We start from the raw sequence: 19,085 nt of genomic DNA, 5'->3' as shown, positions 1-19,085 counted from the left end.
CTTATAAAAATATTAATGAAAAAATTAAAAATTAAAGCTTAGAATTATAATATTTTTATTATTATAAAATAAGAATTTATACATATATATAAGTATATAAATATATATATGTAATATATTAAACAACTAATTCTGAAGATATTTAAAGCACATGTATCAATACACATAAAAAAAAAGTTTAAAAAAAAAAAAAAAATAAATAAATAATTAGAATAAGGTAACGATAATGATATAAAACAAATAAAAAGGTATAAAATTATATATATTATCCATTAAAACAATGTTACTTCAGTTGTCTATTTGTATTTAATAATATACAAAAGTTTATTTTAATATTTTTTCCCCTTATTAATGTTTATTAATTTACAAACTTTCTATATTCCCTATTAATATAAATTTTTTTTTTTTTATGCTACATAATTTTATATGTATGCACATATTGTCAGTAAATAAAAAAAATTTCGGTCTTTTTTTTTTTTTTTTTTTTTAGGTGTATAGACCGATAAAAAAAAAAAAAAAAGATACATTAATCAGTTGAATGATTTATATAGTATGAAGTTCAAATATTTTAATAATGAAAAAAAACATTTTTTAGATATTAGGAAAATATTATTAAAAAATTATATACTTTATTGAAACAAATATATTAATAAAAAAAAAAAAAAAAAAAAGGGACATAATAAATATATCTACAAAAATATTTTATACTCATATAATTAATGATTTATACACATCCTTTCATGGAAATAAAAAGAACTTTTTGCATCTGCTTTTATTCTTTCATTTAAATTTTTTTTTTTTTAATTATTTTCTCTTTTATTAATTTTTTCACAATCTTTTTTTTTATTAAAAATTTATTATATTAAAATACTTCTGTCTACCTTTCATATATTTATAATAAATTGTAATATGCAATAAAAAATTGTTGTAAAAATATTTAATTTAAAATTTCCAAAAATGTTAATGAGAATTTAAAGGCATTAAAAATGATTTTATTTATATACATTTTTGTTCATTATTATGTTCCTAGATTGTTTATGGGGAAATATAGTGGAGAAGTGTCATATTTTTAATATGTAAATGATTTTATTAGGAAATTATCATTTTATTTTTAATTTAAAAAATTTTCAATATTATGAATATATTATTTTTGCTAATTACCAAAAGAAAATATTAATAAAATTAGGAAGTCCATAAACATATTTTTTTTTTTTTTTATCTCTGTTTTTTTCTAAAACTTAAAAATTTATAGTATTACATTTTTGGTAAAAAAAATAATAAATAAAATAACATAGCTTCTTTTAATATATGAAATATTAAATTATTTTGAATTAAAGTCTTAAAAAAAAAAAAATTTAATTTTACTCAGAAAATATATTTTCGTAGAATTTACTTTGAAAAGATGAATATTTAATTTTCAGTTGCATTTAATCAAAATTTATCATCAATTTCTTTTTATGAATTCCATTTATTATTTTATTTTTTTATTTATTATTTATTTTTTTTTTTATTATATCTATTGAACTTTTTAGGAGGGAAATATTATAGACATAAAAATTTTATACAATTTATAATTTTGACCAACCTTAAAAGGAATAAAAAAGGTAAAATATCGAAACTGTATATATAAACAAACTCATAGTGTAAAAATGTGTAAGTTTTATTAATTTTTCTTTCTTTCTAAAAATGGATGCCGATATATACAAATATATATACATACATTCAGTAAAAACTATGTAATACATAAATGGTTTGAATAAACAAATACATATGTATATATATATTTATATGCAGAACATTTGTTTATATAAATTTATCTATGTAAATTTTATATATGATTATTTTATTTTATTTTTTATTTATTTTTTTTTTTTTTTTTTATAAAATATACATATAATAGTGAAATTTTAATTATAGTCATTTTAATCATTTATTTAAAAAAAATTAAAAAAAAAAAAAAAATAATAAATATGTAACAATTTTTATCGAGATATATTGATTTAAATTTTTTAATTTTCTCATTTTTCATTTAAATTCATAAAATAGTTATTTCAAATAAAAAATTTACATTTTTTTTTTAAAATAGCTAATATTTAATTTAAAAAAAAAAAAAAAAAAAAAAAAAAAAAAAAAAAAAAAAAAAATGCATCATATATATTTTATAAAAATTTAAAAACAATTATTTTTATGTACATAATAAAAAAAAAAATATTATACAATGAAAAAAGTTAATAGTGTAACATTCATATATATATGTATATAAATGTCATATATTTTATTTTTTTATTTATGGAATCTTAAACCACAAAAAACTTGATAATACTGTCAAAAAATGGATAAGAAGAATAAAACTATAGAATAATAATAATAAACATTACTATTTTAATTTTTTTATATAATAGAATATTAAAATTTTTTTATTTTATTTTTTCATTATTTATATATTTAATACATTTTAATGTATATTTAATATATATTAATTTTTCTTTTATTTAAATAAATAATATATATTTGTGTAAATATGTAATAATGGCATCATCACAAATACGCCAATTTGCTACTTTAATAGATCAGTTACCCTGTGAAGCTGATGATTTTAATTTAATGGAAAAGCTTGAAGATTACAGTAAATGCTTTGAAAGTTCTTTTCGTAATAACAATATAAAGAATTCAGATTCTTTTTTCCCATTTAATTCAAATGTGAATGATTATATAAGTAGTATATCTAACTCTCAGTTGAATCTGAACTATAATAATATAAATGAAAACAATTTTTCCAATTCTTCATTTAATGAAAATGGAAAGAAAAGTTTATATTCAGAAAATTCTAATACACAAAAAAAAAACAGTGAGCATGAAAATATAAAAAATATTAACGTAATCAATATAAATAAAAGTGAGTCTAATTTATGCACCAATAATGAACTACCTAAAAATATTAATAAAGCATCTACTTATGATGAAAATAATATAAATGTAAATAAGAATCAAAATGATACAAACAATGATAATAATTCTAATTCCTTATTTTCTCTTGTTAATAATTTACAAAACGATGAAAAAAACAATTACTTAGAAAAATTAAAAAATGAAATTGAAGGCACAACGTGCAAATACTTAGCAAATAAAAAAAGTTCTATTTATAAAAATAATCTTAGTGAAATTATTAATCATAATAATGAATACTTAGTAGATGTAAAGTATTCCAATAATAATAAAAGTAATGATAACATTTCATTATACAATTTAAATAATAATGTTAATGATGAGACAATCGAAAATAGAGGAGAAAATATCGTTTACAGATATGATAATACATTATCAAAATGTGTAAGTTATAATAATAAAAAAAATAATTTAGACAATTCAAAAATAAGTTCTTACATAAATAATGATGAAGAAAATCATGTAAATGATTTATTATTTCAGTATAAAAAGAAGATCAACTCAAGTAAACAAAAAAGAAATAAAAAAAAAAAAAAAAATTATAATATATATTAAAATTTTCTGCATAAATATTATTTATTTATTTTTTTTATTTCTTTTCATTTAATTTTATTATGGATTATATTATATATATAAATTAACTTTTATTAATTTTCTTTTTGTGTTAAAATGAAATTTAGAAAAATAATAAGATTTATAAAAAATGTTAACTTTTTTTTTATTTCATGTATATTTTTATTTTTTATTATAATTAAATGCATTAAATTTCTTATTGATACTAAATTGGTCATTTTATTGCACACCATAATTTATTTCCCTTTATTTTTCTTAAATCGTTTTTATTTTTTTATCAAATATATAATTATTATTTATATTTGTTGTTTTATTGATTGCTTAGGAGAAATAAATAAAGAAAATACATTAAACATGGTAAATATTAGTGAACAAAATGGAAATAATGATGAAAATAACATTAGCTCCAGTGACAACAATTTAAACAATGATAATATAAATAATAATAGAAAGATATTAAATAATAATGTAAATTTAAAATATTCCATTAATGAAAATTCAACTTCTGACAATAGAGAATTTTATGATATGTTAAAAAAAAATAATAATTTTAATAAAAATATCTTATTGACTAAAAAAGCAAAAGTCATCAAATTAGATTCAAATAAATCATTAATTATATTCCCCGTAAATATTCATGAATATGGAGAAAAATATATTGCTGTCAATCAAAAAGATCTTCTTGAGTATATTTCATCTTCAGTTGAGTTTGATAATGAAGACATTTCTTCATTAAAAATTAAAATTTATCAAAAAGAAAAGGAATTGCAGAATATCAAAGCTGCTTATAGTATGCAAACAACAAATATACATTATTTGATTAATAGAGTTATATTTAAGGAATGCGAATATGAGCAATTAAAACATAAAAGTTTTACATTAGAACATGAGATAAATAAATTAATTCAAGAAATCAATTCACTTATTAACCAGAGTAAGGAAGGAGTGTATATGCAGAAATTTTTTATAGATTATAAATGTAAGTGCATATTAAAATTACAAGAATTACAGCCACTATTAGGTTCGTATTACCATGATATTTTTCATTATATAACTTCATGCAGAACATTAGGACAATTAAGTATATGGATTCCAGCATTTGAAATAAAAAATGATTCATTGGAATCAATTGCTAATCATTTAATAAAAATTTTACTAAATGGATTAGGTGCACCTTTTAATACATCTCCCCAATACTTTTTATCAAACAAGTATTTACTGAAAAAATCTATATCTATGGAATCGGAAGAAGATACATTTTTAAATAATTTAGCAAAAAGAAAAATTATTGATAATTATTTAGTAAATAATTTAAATAGTTTTAATACAACAAAGGAAAATAATTCACATCTATCTAATTGTCAATCTTTATCATTAAACAGTGAATCTTCTTCTATTATGGGAACAGAAGAATTATTTTTTAACTCTTCTAAATTTCCTTCTATGCATTCGGTTATTTTAAAGAATAACAAAAATATTAAAAAAAATGAAAAACTATTTAATGAACTTAATAGATCTAACACAACACCTGAACTATTATGTATTCATAATGAGTCATATAACTTCAGTGATGTTTGCAATGGTAAAAATAATAGAGAAGCATTTATATGTAATAGTCAGAATGAACAAAAATACGATAATTTAATGGTGGATAAAGAAAATTTTAAAAAAAGAAAACAACCCATAATAGATAATGAAGAGAAAGAAAACGAAAAAATTCGATGCAGTAATAAAACAGTGAAAAAAAGAAACATAGAAAATGATGAAGAAAGAGAAAAAGAAGGAAGTATTAATGAAATGAAATACAAATTAAAAGAAATGCAACAATCAAAAGAATATTATGAAGAAATAAAGCTTAAAGAAATATTGAAGGAAAATCAAATTTCTTTTGAGAATCAAATGGAAAAAAATTTAGGCAAAGAAAAAAGTAAAAAAGATGATAAGAAGGATGAAGTAAATAATATCTTGGAAAAGGAAAATAATAAAGATGATAATATTCATGAGATATATAATAATACTGTGAAGAAAGAAAAAAAAACTAGTAAAGAAAAAGAAAAAAGAAAAAATAAAGAAAATAATGCTATAGTTGAAATGGGAACAACTGCGGAAATAAAAATTATTAACGAAAATAACGGGGAAAAAGTATTTAATGAAGAAAAAAACATAGAAAAGGAATCTAAGAAAGAAACAAATATAGAAAAAGATATGAATAGAAAAAAAAGTATAGAACATGAATTAAGAAAAAAGAAAAGTATAGAATATGAAACAGTTAAAAAAATTAAAGTAGAACAAATGGAATTAGTAAAAAAAAAAAGTATAGAACAAGACACATTTAAAAAAAGTAAAATAGAACAACAGGAATCACTTAAACAAAAAACTACCGAAGAAAAAGGTAAAGAAAAATATTATGAATCAAAAAATGCTAAGGAAAAAGAAAAACAAAATGAAAATTTAAAGGATAAATGCATAAGTAAAAATAATAAAAAAAGCAACGATATTAATAAGAAAAAAAGTTTCAGAAAAGAATTAGATAAAATAATTGAAGAAAAAAATGAATCAAAAAAGAAGAAAAAATGTAAAAATGAAAAATTCTTTAAAGCTAAATTGAAAAAAAATTAAATATATATTAATTTTTTTTTTTTTTTTACAAAAGAAAAGGCATTCTATGGAAATCTTAAAAATAATAAATAAAATTAAAAAATTTTTATAAAAAGTAAATGGAAAAATTAAAATAAAATAAAATAAAAGTATTAATATAACAAAAAAGCAAAAAAAAAAAAAAAAAAAAAAAAAAAAACAAAACAAATTGTATAGTTATACATATAATTGGACAATATTAAAAAAATTATTATTTTAAAATATCAATTTTCAATAAAAGTTAGTAGTGACATAATAAATATTATATATTACGTGAAAACAATGAAAATGACAGAATTAATAGTAGTAAATATCGAAAAAATGTAAAATTACATTTGACTTAATAGGAAACCCTTCTAATGCAAGTCATGTATAGTTAAAAGAACTCTTTTTAACAATATAAAAAACAAAATCATGTAGTTTCATTTTTATTCTTTATATTAGTAATTTGTTACTTTTGTTTTATTTAAAAGTTGTATAAATATATACAAGTATATATTAGTGAAAAAGTAAAATTTAAATTTGTAAATAAAATATTGAGTATTAAATTATTTTTATACCCATTTCCGTTTATAAATGTGATAAACACTTTAAGTTTCATACATCTTTAATAAAAAAATAATATTTTTTTAAGAAGTATACCATATAATACATTTGTCATATCATTAAAATTCTTCACCTTTTTTTTTTTTTGAGCGTAAAAATCTTTGATAAGATCATAAAGGCCAAACAGAAATACACATTTAATTTTTTTAATCATATATAAAAAAGCAATAACATATAAACATATTCATGTTTCTTTATTAAATTAAATTTTTTTTTTTTTTTTTATATGTATATTTGTTTTTTATATTTATAAAGAGAGTTATAATTAAATAATTATAAGAACACTCCTATGATTATTATAATTATTTTCATTGATATCATTTTTTCAGTAGATATATTTAATCATTTTTTATAATAAAAAATAAAATTTTACATTTACCAATATATATATTTATAATATGCATTATGTCATTAGTTTTAATATTAGTTAAAAAGAACATGAATTTTTCCCAAAAAGTTTATATTTTTATTTTTTTGTAAAATTACATTGAAATGCAATTTAAATTTAATGAAGCATACTATTATGATTTTAGTTTTTTTCAGTTTTTTTTTTTTTTTTTTTTTTTTTTTTTTTTTTTTTTTTTGTTTTTTTTTTTTTTTTTTTAAGCACATTTTTCTCTCTTGCTCATTTTTTTTATATATGAACAAATAAACGTTCACACATTTAAAATAAAAAAAAAATACGACAGATTATGTCTAGAATAAAAATATTGTTTTTAGGGTTTGACCTGCAAAAATATTTATATATTCATAATTATAACTTATACGCCTATCTACTCAATTTTTTATTTTTATTTTTTTTATAAATATTACGAAATATTAATTTAAATTTTTGTATGTAAAAAGACTTATTATATATATTTTTTCAACAAATAAACTTTTTTTTTTCTTTTAAACAGCATTTTAAAGTTTAAAAAAATCATATTTTAATTCTATAAAAACTTATAAAAACAAAAAAATTATTTATTCAAAGGAAAAATATTTAAAAAAAAATAATTTTTTTCCTACGTATATTATAATATATTTTCTATACTATTGGCTAATTTATTGCATGCATTGCACTACCTTTTGCACAGATTTTCTAAATACTTGAAATAATATATTTTATTTAATTAGTTATGTATTTTTAAAAATATAAAATAAAATAATTTAGTAAATATAAATTATATAAATATAAAAACAAGAATATGTTAATACAGTATATAGATACACTTTTTTGCTTCTTTACAACCTACATTTATGGTTAGAATAAGCAAATATATACCTAAAAATAAAGCTGTACATTGAATAATAGACTTTCAAAAAGCTGAAATATATAGTATCTTAAAAAAAATAGAAAAAAAATAATATTTATAAGTATCCATATAATTAATAATTAGACAATAATTATTATAATTCAATAATAAAAATGCATATTAATAGAATATTGCATTTCTTTTTTCTTTTTAATTATTTTATTTCGAATTTATATAAAAAAAATTGATTATTTTATATATATATATATGTATATATCTATAATGAATCTTTTTGGAATAAAGAAAATATAGAAATAAGATTATTAAAAAAAAAAAAAAAAAAAAAAAAAAAGATATAAAAGTAAATGAGAATAATATCTGTAGGTTTCACTATATACGAAGCACAAAATTTAGAATTTGATGATAAAGTTTTATTAGATCCATTAGTGATTGTTCGATGTTGTAACAATGAATATATAACAAAAAAAAAAAAAAAAAAATACAACGCTGTAAATTGGGAGGAAAGTCATATATGGGATAGAATAGTTCTATCTGAAATAGAATGGAATGTAGCAAAAATAGAGTTTGAAGTTCAGAGTGCAAATACATTTTGGAGAAATGAAACAATTGGTGTAATATCTTTTGAATTAAAATTAATTAAGAATAAAAAAAATCATCAGATTCAAGGAATATATCCAATATTATACAAAAATGGAACAGAAATAAGAGGGCAATTAAGATTAAAAGTTATGGTATGTGATGAAAAGGACTATGTAACGAATAACAATATATTTAACGATTTAGCGGAAAAGAATGATTATAATATTTCAGATAATGATGAACTATATACAGATTTAAGTAAAGCAGTAGTTGAGGAAAATATTGCTACTCTAAGAGACAAAAAGTCAAGATTTTATTATTTATATGTAAATATTCATAAAATAGAAGATATATATGTAGATATTAACAAAAAGAATTATAGAGATCTCTATATAACGTGTGAGTTCAATGGATGTCATTTAAAATCAAGTCAAGGAAGAAATTGTACCAACTATACTTTTAATGAATGCTTTAAAATTCCTATTGCTACTCCAATTTTAGAAGATTCTATTGTTATTAAAATATGGGATTGGAATTTTTTATCAAATGACGAGTTATTAGCTATTGGTGTTTTATCATTTACTCAAATAAAAAATAAGCCAATTAACCCTACATGGTTTAATTTATATGGTTTTCACAAAAATGAAATGAATTTAGAAAACGATATAAATGATAAAATATATAATGACTTTAGTGTATCTCTAGAAGGAAATTTTTATTTGGGAAGAATCTGCATTAGTTCATATGTTGAAAGATTAAATAATTTTGATAATTTAAATGTAGCTATAACACAAAGTTGTTTAGCTTATGACGAACCCTTATCTGTGCCCATTACTTTATTATGTGATGTTTATTTAGTGACAGGAATATTAGCAGAAAATATTTATGTACAGTTGTGTTGTGGTCCATATAAGAGAAAAACAGATTATGTGAATGCTAATGAAATAAATAATAATGACAGAAAAAAAAATAATAATAAAAATAAGAAAAAATATTATCCTAAAAAAGAAGAGGAATTTTTTAATTTATTCAATTTTGATAATTTATTAAATTTAGATAATTTTTTTAATAAAATTACTGAAAAACAAAACATTATAGAAGATAATGAAGAAACAGAATTTTATTTTAGTTCTAGAAAAGGTAAAATAGAAAACATGAAATTATGCGTCGTTCATGATGAATTACAACAGTGGGATATTATTATAAATGTTTATGAAAAAAAAAAAAGTTATAATAATACAAGTTTCTTTAATAATTTTTTAAGTAATAATAATAATTATGCTAATATAGCAGAAGAAGAATCCAAATTAACTGATTATCAAAAATACAAAAAAAGAAAATATGAAATAGAAGAATATGAACAACAAACAGATAATAATGATAGGAGAATTGCTTATTATAGAATGCCTTTAAAAAATGTTCTCCTACATAATGAAAAAATATCAAGATGTCCTATATGGATTCCTTTAAAAAATATTCCAAAAAATGTTAACGGAGATTTTAATTGTATGTATAATATTTTACAAAATGGTTCTATATTAATTAATTTAGAAAAATCATATGATGTCCAATTAGGAGTAAATAAAAGAAAAAATTTAATTCCTGTAAATTATGAATTAAGATGTTATATATATGCCTGTAGAAACATAATTTCTAATTTTAATGATTCTCCAAATACATTTGTTCATATATCTTGTTCTGGAAAAATGAAAATAACATCATTAGTCTTAAATAATTCTAATCCTGTATTTTTACAATGTTTAAAATTAAATATAAATATATTAACTGATTATTCTGTTGGTTTACCAACTATACCTCTTATTATAGTAACATTATATGAATTTCATAATAACACATTTTATTTTATTGGAAGATGCTTTTGTAACTATGATATTTACTTGAAGGATAACTATAAAAAGTATAACTTCATTAATAGAGGTTCTACTTACAATGTTGTTGAGCAAATAAGGCCAAGATGGGTTAAACTAAAAGGTAGAAAACATATAAAAGCAATGTATACAAATAATTTATGGCAACAGTACGGAAATGATAAAAGGATAATACAAGAATCTTTATATGAAAAACAAAAAAATATTTATAATAATAAAGAAAATACATTCCAATATAATGATTTATTATGTGGAGAAAGAGTTGGTGATATTTTATTATACTTTGAACTAGTACAATCAAAAGATGCAATTAAAATACCAATTTATCCTATGATAGCACAAATAAAAAAATGTTCCTTATCATTCTACTGCATGTCCCTAGAAAATTTAATTTTAATGAAGAAACAAAACTATTTTGAAGCTATATTAAATAAATCTGTTGAAAAAAATATTTCTCACCCTATTATTGTTTTATCTATAACTTCTTATTCTTCTTATGGTAAGAAAAAAAATGAATTATTAATTAAATATGAAAAATCTTTCAAAGCAAATACAAGAATACAATTGAAAAATTGGAAAAATTCATTTAATCAACAAAGTTTTGAAATGTTTTCTATTGAAAAAATGGATATTGATATACCATTAGATCCAATTTTTGATCCTACACTAAATATTAAAGTGTACAATAAAAAAATTAAACAAAAGTATTTTATTGGAGAAACAAATATATCTCTAGTCCCTTACATACCATGGATTAAGAATATTGATGAAGTTATACATTATTTGCAAGCACATGATGATTATTCAGAAACTATAAATTTTAAAAATATAGATAGTGCTTTTGATATATATAAAAACAAGAATGCGGCTCTAGTGATCACAGCTATATCATTAGCTGATTGTGAACACACAATTAATTTAAAAGAAGAATTAAACAAATATGAAAATGATGACGACGATATGTGGAATCAAATACCTCTTTTTAGTATGGGAAAAGAAGAACAAAATAATATAAATAACAAAAATTCCATTAAAAATGAAAATACTATTCTAAATAATAATTTTCCTAACAATATGAATAATATCCATAATAATATGATTCAAAATAACATATATGATTATAATAAAATGATAGACAACAGTATGTATAATAGTAGTTTGAATAAAAATGATGTTTATATGAATAATAAAGTTATGAAAAGTTACAATTATGAAAATATTCCAATGGATAGTATATGTAACATTAACACAATGGTAAATGATGTGGATGCACAGAAAATATATAATGATAACACAATTACTAATAATATGATTGACAGTAATATGTATTACAATAATAATATGATGGTGAATAATTTGTATAAGAATAATATTTATAATCCATCAAATTATGGTATGATTAACTACAATAATAATTATACTAATAATATACAAAGCTTTACATATAATGGTGTAAATATTGGGAACGATTTCTGCAATAATCCATCTAACATGTACAATAATAATCCATATAATAAATACCATAATTTTGATTCCTATTATAATCCATATAAAAGAGATGTTTATAATGTAAAGTTTAATGATAATGTTTATAAATTGTTTGATGATGGAGTTCCCGAAATAATTAAATTAACTTATAATATAAAAAATTATCCATATATAAAAATTTTAACTAGTAAATTTATATTAAATGTCCATATTCCACCACGATTTATTATATACGTTGAAGGAGATAAATTAAATACTGAAAAATTTATAAAAAATATCCATCGTGCATCTGTTGATGGAATATTAGAAAATTACTTAGACGATATATTAATACCATCCATTCCTTTAAAAAAGAAATGTAATGGTTTTTCATTGGATAACGAATCAGGAGAAAATAAAATACAAAAAGAAGGAATTTCTTTTGGATGCTTTGAAAAATTTCCTTTCATTGAGTTATGTGGTGGATATATAAAATGCTTTGCAAAAATAAAATATCGAAACTTAATATCTCAGAATATTCCATTAAGTTTAAAAGACATAGATAGCCAAAATGTTTTTCGAAAAAAATTTAGAGGAGTAAATAGGATACCTTTATACTTAAAAATTAGGGTGTATGTTTTAAGAGGAATAGGAATATATGGAATAAATAATGAATATACGGCTAATCCTTATTTAATTTTTTCTTTAGGTGAAAAGACATCTAATCTAAGAAACTCTTTTAAAGAATGTAATATAAATCCAGAGTTTCGTTGCTTATGGGAGAGTGAAGCTATTTTTCCTGAAGATGAAATATTAACGATAAGTGTATATAGTGCAGAAAATAGTTATGATAAGCAAATAAATGATATGTATATAGGATCTACAGAAATAAATTTATTCGACAGATGGATGAGTAAAGAATGGAGACATATGATGAAAAAAAATAAAATACCAATAGAATATAGACCATTATATAATAATTATTTAAAAGGAAAAACTGATAATATTTATAATAAAATTAATAGTTGGAATAATATTTTCTCATTTTTTGATATTTTCACACATTTGATAAAATATTCTACGAGCAAAAGTTATGTAAAAGAAGATCAAACATTTCTAAAAAATTCGGAAAGAAATAACTATGGGATATTAGAAATGTGGGTAGAAATTATGGATTATGAACAATCAAAAAAAATTCCTATACATAAAATGGTATCACCTAAAAAAACTGAAATAGAAATAAGAATAATAATATGGAGATGCACTATATTATCTAATGAAGAAAATGGGAATAGAACATTAGATTTAATAATTACCTCGGAATTAGATTGCCCAACTTATAATGGGAAAAATGCAAATATTCAATCAACAGATGTACATTATAATTGTAAATCAGGTAATGCAATATTTAATTGGAGAATTGTATATCCAAATATAACTCATCCATTAAATACTTGTTTTGTGCAATTGGCTGCTTATAATAACAACAATGTTGGGGTTAGTGAATTTTTGGGAGAAGTTAATTTGGAACTATCCAAATATGTGCATAAAGCATCACAAATAATGAATAAATTTGAACTTGATGCAGAATTAAAACTGAGAAAAAAAAATGGATATGAAATAGAAAATAATTATAATGGTTACATACAGGTAACAGTACAATTTATTCCTCAAGCAAAAGCGAATATAAAACAAGCTGGTTTAGGCAGAGATGAGCCAAATAGACATCCATATTTAAGAACACCTGATAGTGGTAGAGAATGGAATGATTTCATTAGCTCAATTGGTTTTAATGATATTTATAAACCTTTTTGGAATTGGCTAAAAATATTTTTTATTTGTCTTTTAATAATATGGGTATTTGTCTTATCATTTGTTTATCCTTCCTTATTATTATAGATAATTAAACTATGGTTAATAGCATATAATAATTTATATTTTGCCATATGTATTTTTTAATTTATGTTTTTAATTTTTTATAATTCCTAAAATTATATAAATTTTCAACGTATTTTTTAGATTTTTCTTATTTTAAATATTCTTTTTAATTTTATTTCAAGTATTTTTTTTTAAGTGCATTTAACTTTAAGGGTTATTATCCTTTTAAATTTTATTTCAACTTTAAGCTTTCCTTATATGTATTTTTTAATTTTTGGTTCATTTTTTTTTTTTTTTTTTTCATTTATTACTTATTTTCAATTATTTTGTCTTCCATAAAACTCTTTTTAATTCTTATAACTTTATGTTTTTGTTAATTTTTTTTTTCATTTAGTTCAAAATTCCAATATATGTAATTTATACAATTTTATAAGTTTTAAAAAGAGGCATAGTTACAAAAAAAAAAAAAAAAAAATAATATAATTTATATAAATTAGCGCATATGTGTATACCAGAATTATGATTGTCAATTGTAACAAAATGTAACTTTCATATGAAAAAAAAAATAAAACTCTTAAGATTTTTAATTTAAAAATCAAATAATTATTATTAAATTTTTAATGAAAAAAAATTCTGAATTGAGATAATGGGACAACAAAAGAATAAATAACTTATCTTTATTATAGAAAAATAAAATAATAAATTTAAAGACGGAAAACATTTTATATTCAAATATTTATAGCATAAGAATAATTTCTATTTTTAAAAAAAATAAAATAAAGATAAATTACAAAAAAAATATATATATATATATATAAATTAAGAAAAAAGGTTGATATATATATGTTTTTTAGGTAAATATTTTATAAAGTATCAGGAAAATTTCCTATATTTATAAAATCTTGAAATCTTTCATTATTTTTAAAATAAGATAGTCTAACTTTCATAAGAACAGGTTTTTTTTTAAATAATTTATTAACAATTTTTAGATTTTGAGTAATTTTTGTCTTTTCGAAAGGTAATAATTCGCTGGATGAAGCTGGGAATATTTCTAAATTTATATAATTAGGAACTACAGCCTATAAATAAAGAGAAATAATCATATAAATATATAAATTATATATATATATAAATATGTGAAAACATATTAATACATAAAATTAAAAGTAAAATGTAAAAATAAAAATTCAAAATAAATTATTCTTGCCTCAAAAATAAAAGAACTTATTAATGTATTTGATTTATTTGAATATGTAGCTTTAATAATAGTAATTTCTGAATCTAAGTTTTCCTTTTCAAAATTAAATATAATTTCAATATCATCTTTTTCATATATTTTCATAGGATTTATTTGAACTTGTTCTACTCTTTCATCTATCATATTCAACTACAAATAAGCAATAGATATATATATATATATATATATAAATACTGTAAGAGTAACATATATGCATATATTTAAATGAATCCAATTAAGACTATATATCACATGTAATATAGGAGAATTTATAACAAAATATATATATATATATATATATATATATATATATATATATATATATATTAAAATTTACATTTAAAATATCATTTTTCTCATCTGTTTGTATATCATCCAAAAGCAAATTTAAAGAATCGTTTTCTACAAAAATGAATTAAAAAAAAAAAATTATGATCAATGTGTAGTTGTTTATATATAAAAATATGTAATGATAAAATGTTTTACAATAATGAATGTTATTCTAAAAAATATTTGACAATCGCAATATAAATATATATATGCAAAGATAAATAATCAAACAAGAAAAATTTTACCATTTCCATTTGTAATATTTTTTAAATTATTTTTTGATTGATCTATTGAAATATTTCCAAAAAGGTCTGCCAAGATATCTTCATTTTTTTTATTTATAATCTCTAAGTCATTTTCATTTTTCGTACTAGTATTTGATAAATTATCAATAATTGTTTCTTTATTTGTTACATATTCATTTATATTTAAATTATCATTAGTATTAAAAGCATCAATAATATTAAGGTCTCCTTTTTTGTTAAAATTTTCATTTATATTGTCATTATTATTTTTAGTAAGATTATTACTTATATCCGGGTTATCTTTTCCGACAAAATTATCATTACTTTTATTGTTTGAGTTTTGTAATCCTAGTACATCATCAAGGTCCAATAAATCTACATAAGTATCATTTAAATTATCATTAATTACATAATTTTCTGTATTCTTCTTATTAGAAATATCAACAGTTTTATCATCATAATCTACACATTCTTCATTTTCTTGTAATTCTTTTTTTTTATTTATTTTTTTATTACAAGGCATACGTAATAAAACATAGTCTCTAATATCATCCCACTGAGGATTCATAAATTCATGAAATTCACACGCCCTCTGTTGTATTTCTATGCATTTATTTTTTTTATATTTTTGAATTATTTTTTCTATTTTCTTTTTTTGAGAAGGAATCCTTACTGTTAATTTACTGAGGCAAATTAAAATATATTGTAAAATAATGTTATTATCATCATTATTTATATTTTCATTTATGTTACAACATATATTAAAATTGCTACTATTAGAAGTGTCTTCCAAAATATTTAAAGATTTATTATATATAATATTATGGATAGGGTCTTTTATGTTTATGTTGTGTAATTCCCTAATGCTATTACCTTCATACGTTTTAATTATTTTTTCTAATAAATCAAAAATATCATCATATGTGACAGTTATCACTTCTTGATCTGGGCCTATATTTTTTTCTTGAATTAATAAATCTCCAAATTCCCCAATACACCATATACCAACTTGTATTAATGCATACTGATCTAAGTTTTCTCTAATAGAAAAAAAAAGCTTAAATACCACATATGAATGAAATTTGGGATTTTGTAAAAGATAATAAATAAAGTCATCTTTAATATGATCTTGTATAAAATTTCCAGCTAAACAGAATAATTTTATATATGTATCTAATAAATATTGAATATTTGGTGCATATTTATTGACAGAAACACAAATATTAGAAACAATATCGCTTTTAATTTCTATATCAGCTACTAATAAATAGTTTAATAATTCTTTCACCATAGTTTTTAAAGATTCTTTTGTAATAAGTGCAAAAGCAACATCCAAGGCTTTCTTTCTTATACTAATATCCTGATCTTTTAAACATTCTATAATAGTATTTCTATATATATGTAATGTTTTAGGATCTTTTTTTAATAATTTTTGCAAAGTGCATAAACCAACATATCTTATATTATTATCATTGTTCTGTAAAAATTTTCCTAAAACGTTTACAGCTAATACTAATAAACCAGGATCTGTAGATATATAGGTTATTGTTTTAACACATTCATATAAAATTGCATTTCCTACATTTTTCAGAGAATCAGTATTAGTAGCTACTTGTGCCAATATAGAATTTACCTCTTCCATATCATAGGAATTATTTTCATTTATATTAATATTATTTTTTACTTCTAAATTATTTTCTTTCGATAAATTATCATTAGATATGCTCTTACTTAATTCTTTTTCACTAAGTGTGTTGTTAAAGTGATTTCCTGTTCCTTCCATTTTCACATTGATATATTTTGTTTCAGATTCATTTTCATTAACATTTTCTTCTGAGTTTAAGTATTTTAATAATTTTAATATTTTAACTTGCAAAAAAGGATCATTTATACCATATATATCGTATTCTGCTCCATGTGAATATCCTGACATAACACAACTTTTTAAAATTTTAACAAGTTTATTTGTATGAACTTTTAAAATGTTTTTGTATTGAGGCCTTTTTTCTATTAATGTAATCATTAAACTAATTCCTGCACTCAAAACACCGTGGTTTCTATCATCTAACAAATTACTAATTTTATCTAAAAATAATTCTTCTATATCATTTGTTTTTTTTAATATACGAATAGCACACATGGTCGCCTTCTTTTTTATGTAGGGATTATTAATATTGATCATATCAAGGATTTCATGACTTAAAGAAGTACACATTTCACTATTTGCAATATTTCCTAAAGCACATAAAGCTATTCCATTGATATACTGATTACTATTTCTCAAATCATTCTTAATGGAATTTGTTACAAGCATTAAAATATCAGTATTTTCATCTAACAATATAGTTAATCCCAAATATCCAATTCTTTTATAAGAAAATTTATTTGACGCAATTAATTTTAAACATTCTATTTGTCCGAAATGAGTAGGATAACCTAGCATATTTATAAACAAAAGTTTAGCCACATTTCTATGCCTATAAATATTATCTTCTTCCTTAAATGCAGTTCTAATTAATGCACATTCTTTAGCAACAACTGATCTTTCTTCAGCCGCAGTTTTACAACTTCGTATGTTTCGAATTAACTCTCTTAATTTTATTGACATTACTTTATATTTTTTTCTTTTCTAGTTTTTTTTTTTTTTTTTCTTCCTTTTATATTTCTCTTTAAGTTTATATTTTTCCTTCTTTTTTCTTATTTCTTATTATTTTTTTTTTTCTTGTTATTATTTCTTTTTTCTTATTTCTTTTTTTTTTTTTTTTTTTTTTTTTTTTTTTTTTTTTTTATAAACTTTTTAGGCCACTATTTTTTAATATTTTTACGCAATTTTATATATCTAAAAAAAAAAAAAAAAAAAAATAAAATATTATTCTTATATATGTTAAATAAAACTTTAGAAATTAGTATTACATGATTATCCATAAAAGATTCATATATAAAGAAAATAAAAAATTATTCATATATATATATGTAATATTTAATTAAATGAATATAAAGAAAAATTATATCATAAAAAACATGTATCTTGTTGAATACCTATTTATCCATTGAAAAAAAATTAAAAATATATTATTTATATATGTTTTTGTTATGTCTTTAACAAAAAAAAAAAAAAAAAAAAAAAAAAAAAAATGAAAAAAGGATTACAAAATAATTATATGCTTAAATTGGTTATAGAACAATACAGTTAAAATTTTATTATTTATATTTTTAAAAATATGATTGTTATGCCTTTAGCCTATGTGTGTTAGTACGCTTTTTGAATAAAATAAAGAAAATTTATTTTTTTTTTTTTTTTTATACATGCTTATTATAATTAATGATAGCAATAGTTTTATTTGTAATAATTTTAAATCTATGTGTTAAGAATATGAATTTCTAAAAAATTAGAGAAAAAAAAATGTAATATGTAAAATATATAATAGATTAATATTTGAAT

The 19,085-nt window shown here is 19.5% G+C and overlaps 3 protein-coding genes across 3 annotated transcripts; 2 read left to right on the top strand and 1 right to left on the bottom strand.

Annotated features, from left to right (window-relative positions):
• Positions 1-2,529: 2,529 nt before the first annotated feature.
• PGAL8A_00215000 (conserved Plasmodium protein, unknown function) lies at positions 2,530-6,138 on the top strand (the record flags this gene model as incomplete). The annotated part of the gene is made up of 2 exons (XM_028670857.1): positions 2,530-3,451; positions 3,845-6,138. 2 exons carry the CDS (start codon positions 2,530-2,532, stop codon positions 6,136-6,138), a joined length of 3,216 nt encoding a protein of 1,071 aa, XP_028527568.1.
• A 2,224-nt stretch (positions 6,139-8,362) lies between these two features.
• PGAL8A_00214900 (ferlin, putative) lies at positions 8,363-13,852 on the top strand (the record flags this gene model as incomplete). Its single annotated transcript, XM_028670856.1, has 1 exon — positions 8,363-13,852. The coding sequence occupies one exon, from the start codon at positions 8,363-8,365 to the stop codon at positions 13,850-13,852; it is 5,490 nt and encodes a 1,829-aa protein (XP_028527567.1).
• Positions 13,853-14,694: 842 nt separating this feature from the next.
• Positions 14,695-18,251, bottom strand: PGAL8A_00214800 (AP-1 complex subunit gamma, putative; the record flags this gene model as incomplete). Its single annotated transcript, XM_028670855.1, has 4 exons — positions 14,695-14,903; positions 15,056-15,218; positions 15,406-15,470; positions 15,644-18,251. The coding sequence occupies 4 exons, from the start codon at positions 18,249-18,251 to the stop codon at positions 14,695-14,697; spliced, it is 3,045 nt and encodes a 1,014-aa protein (XP_028527566.1).
• Between the last annotated feature and the right edge of the window lie 834 nt (positions 18,252-19,085).

The sequence above is a fragment of the Plasmodium gallinaceum genome, assembly GCF_900005855.1.
Source record: "Plasmodium gallinaceum strain 8A genome assembly, contig: PGAL8A_v1_76, whole genome shotgun sequence".
Classification (NCBI taxonomy): Eukaryota; Apicomplexa; class Aconoidasida; order Haemosporida; family Plasmodiidae; genus Plasmodium; species Plasmodium gallinaceum.
Note: the sequence above shows the minus strand (reverse complement) of the source record. Positions and strands in the feature narration are given on the sequence as shown.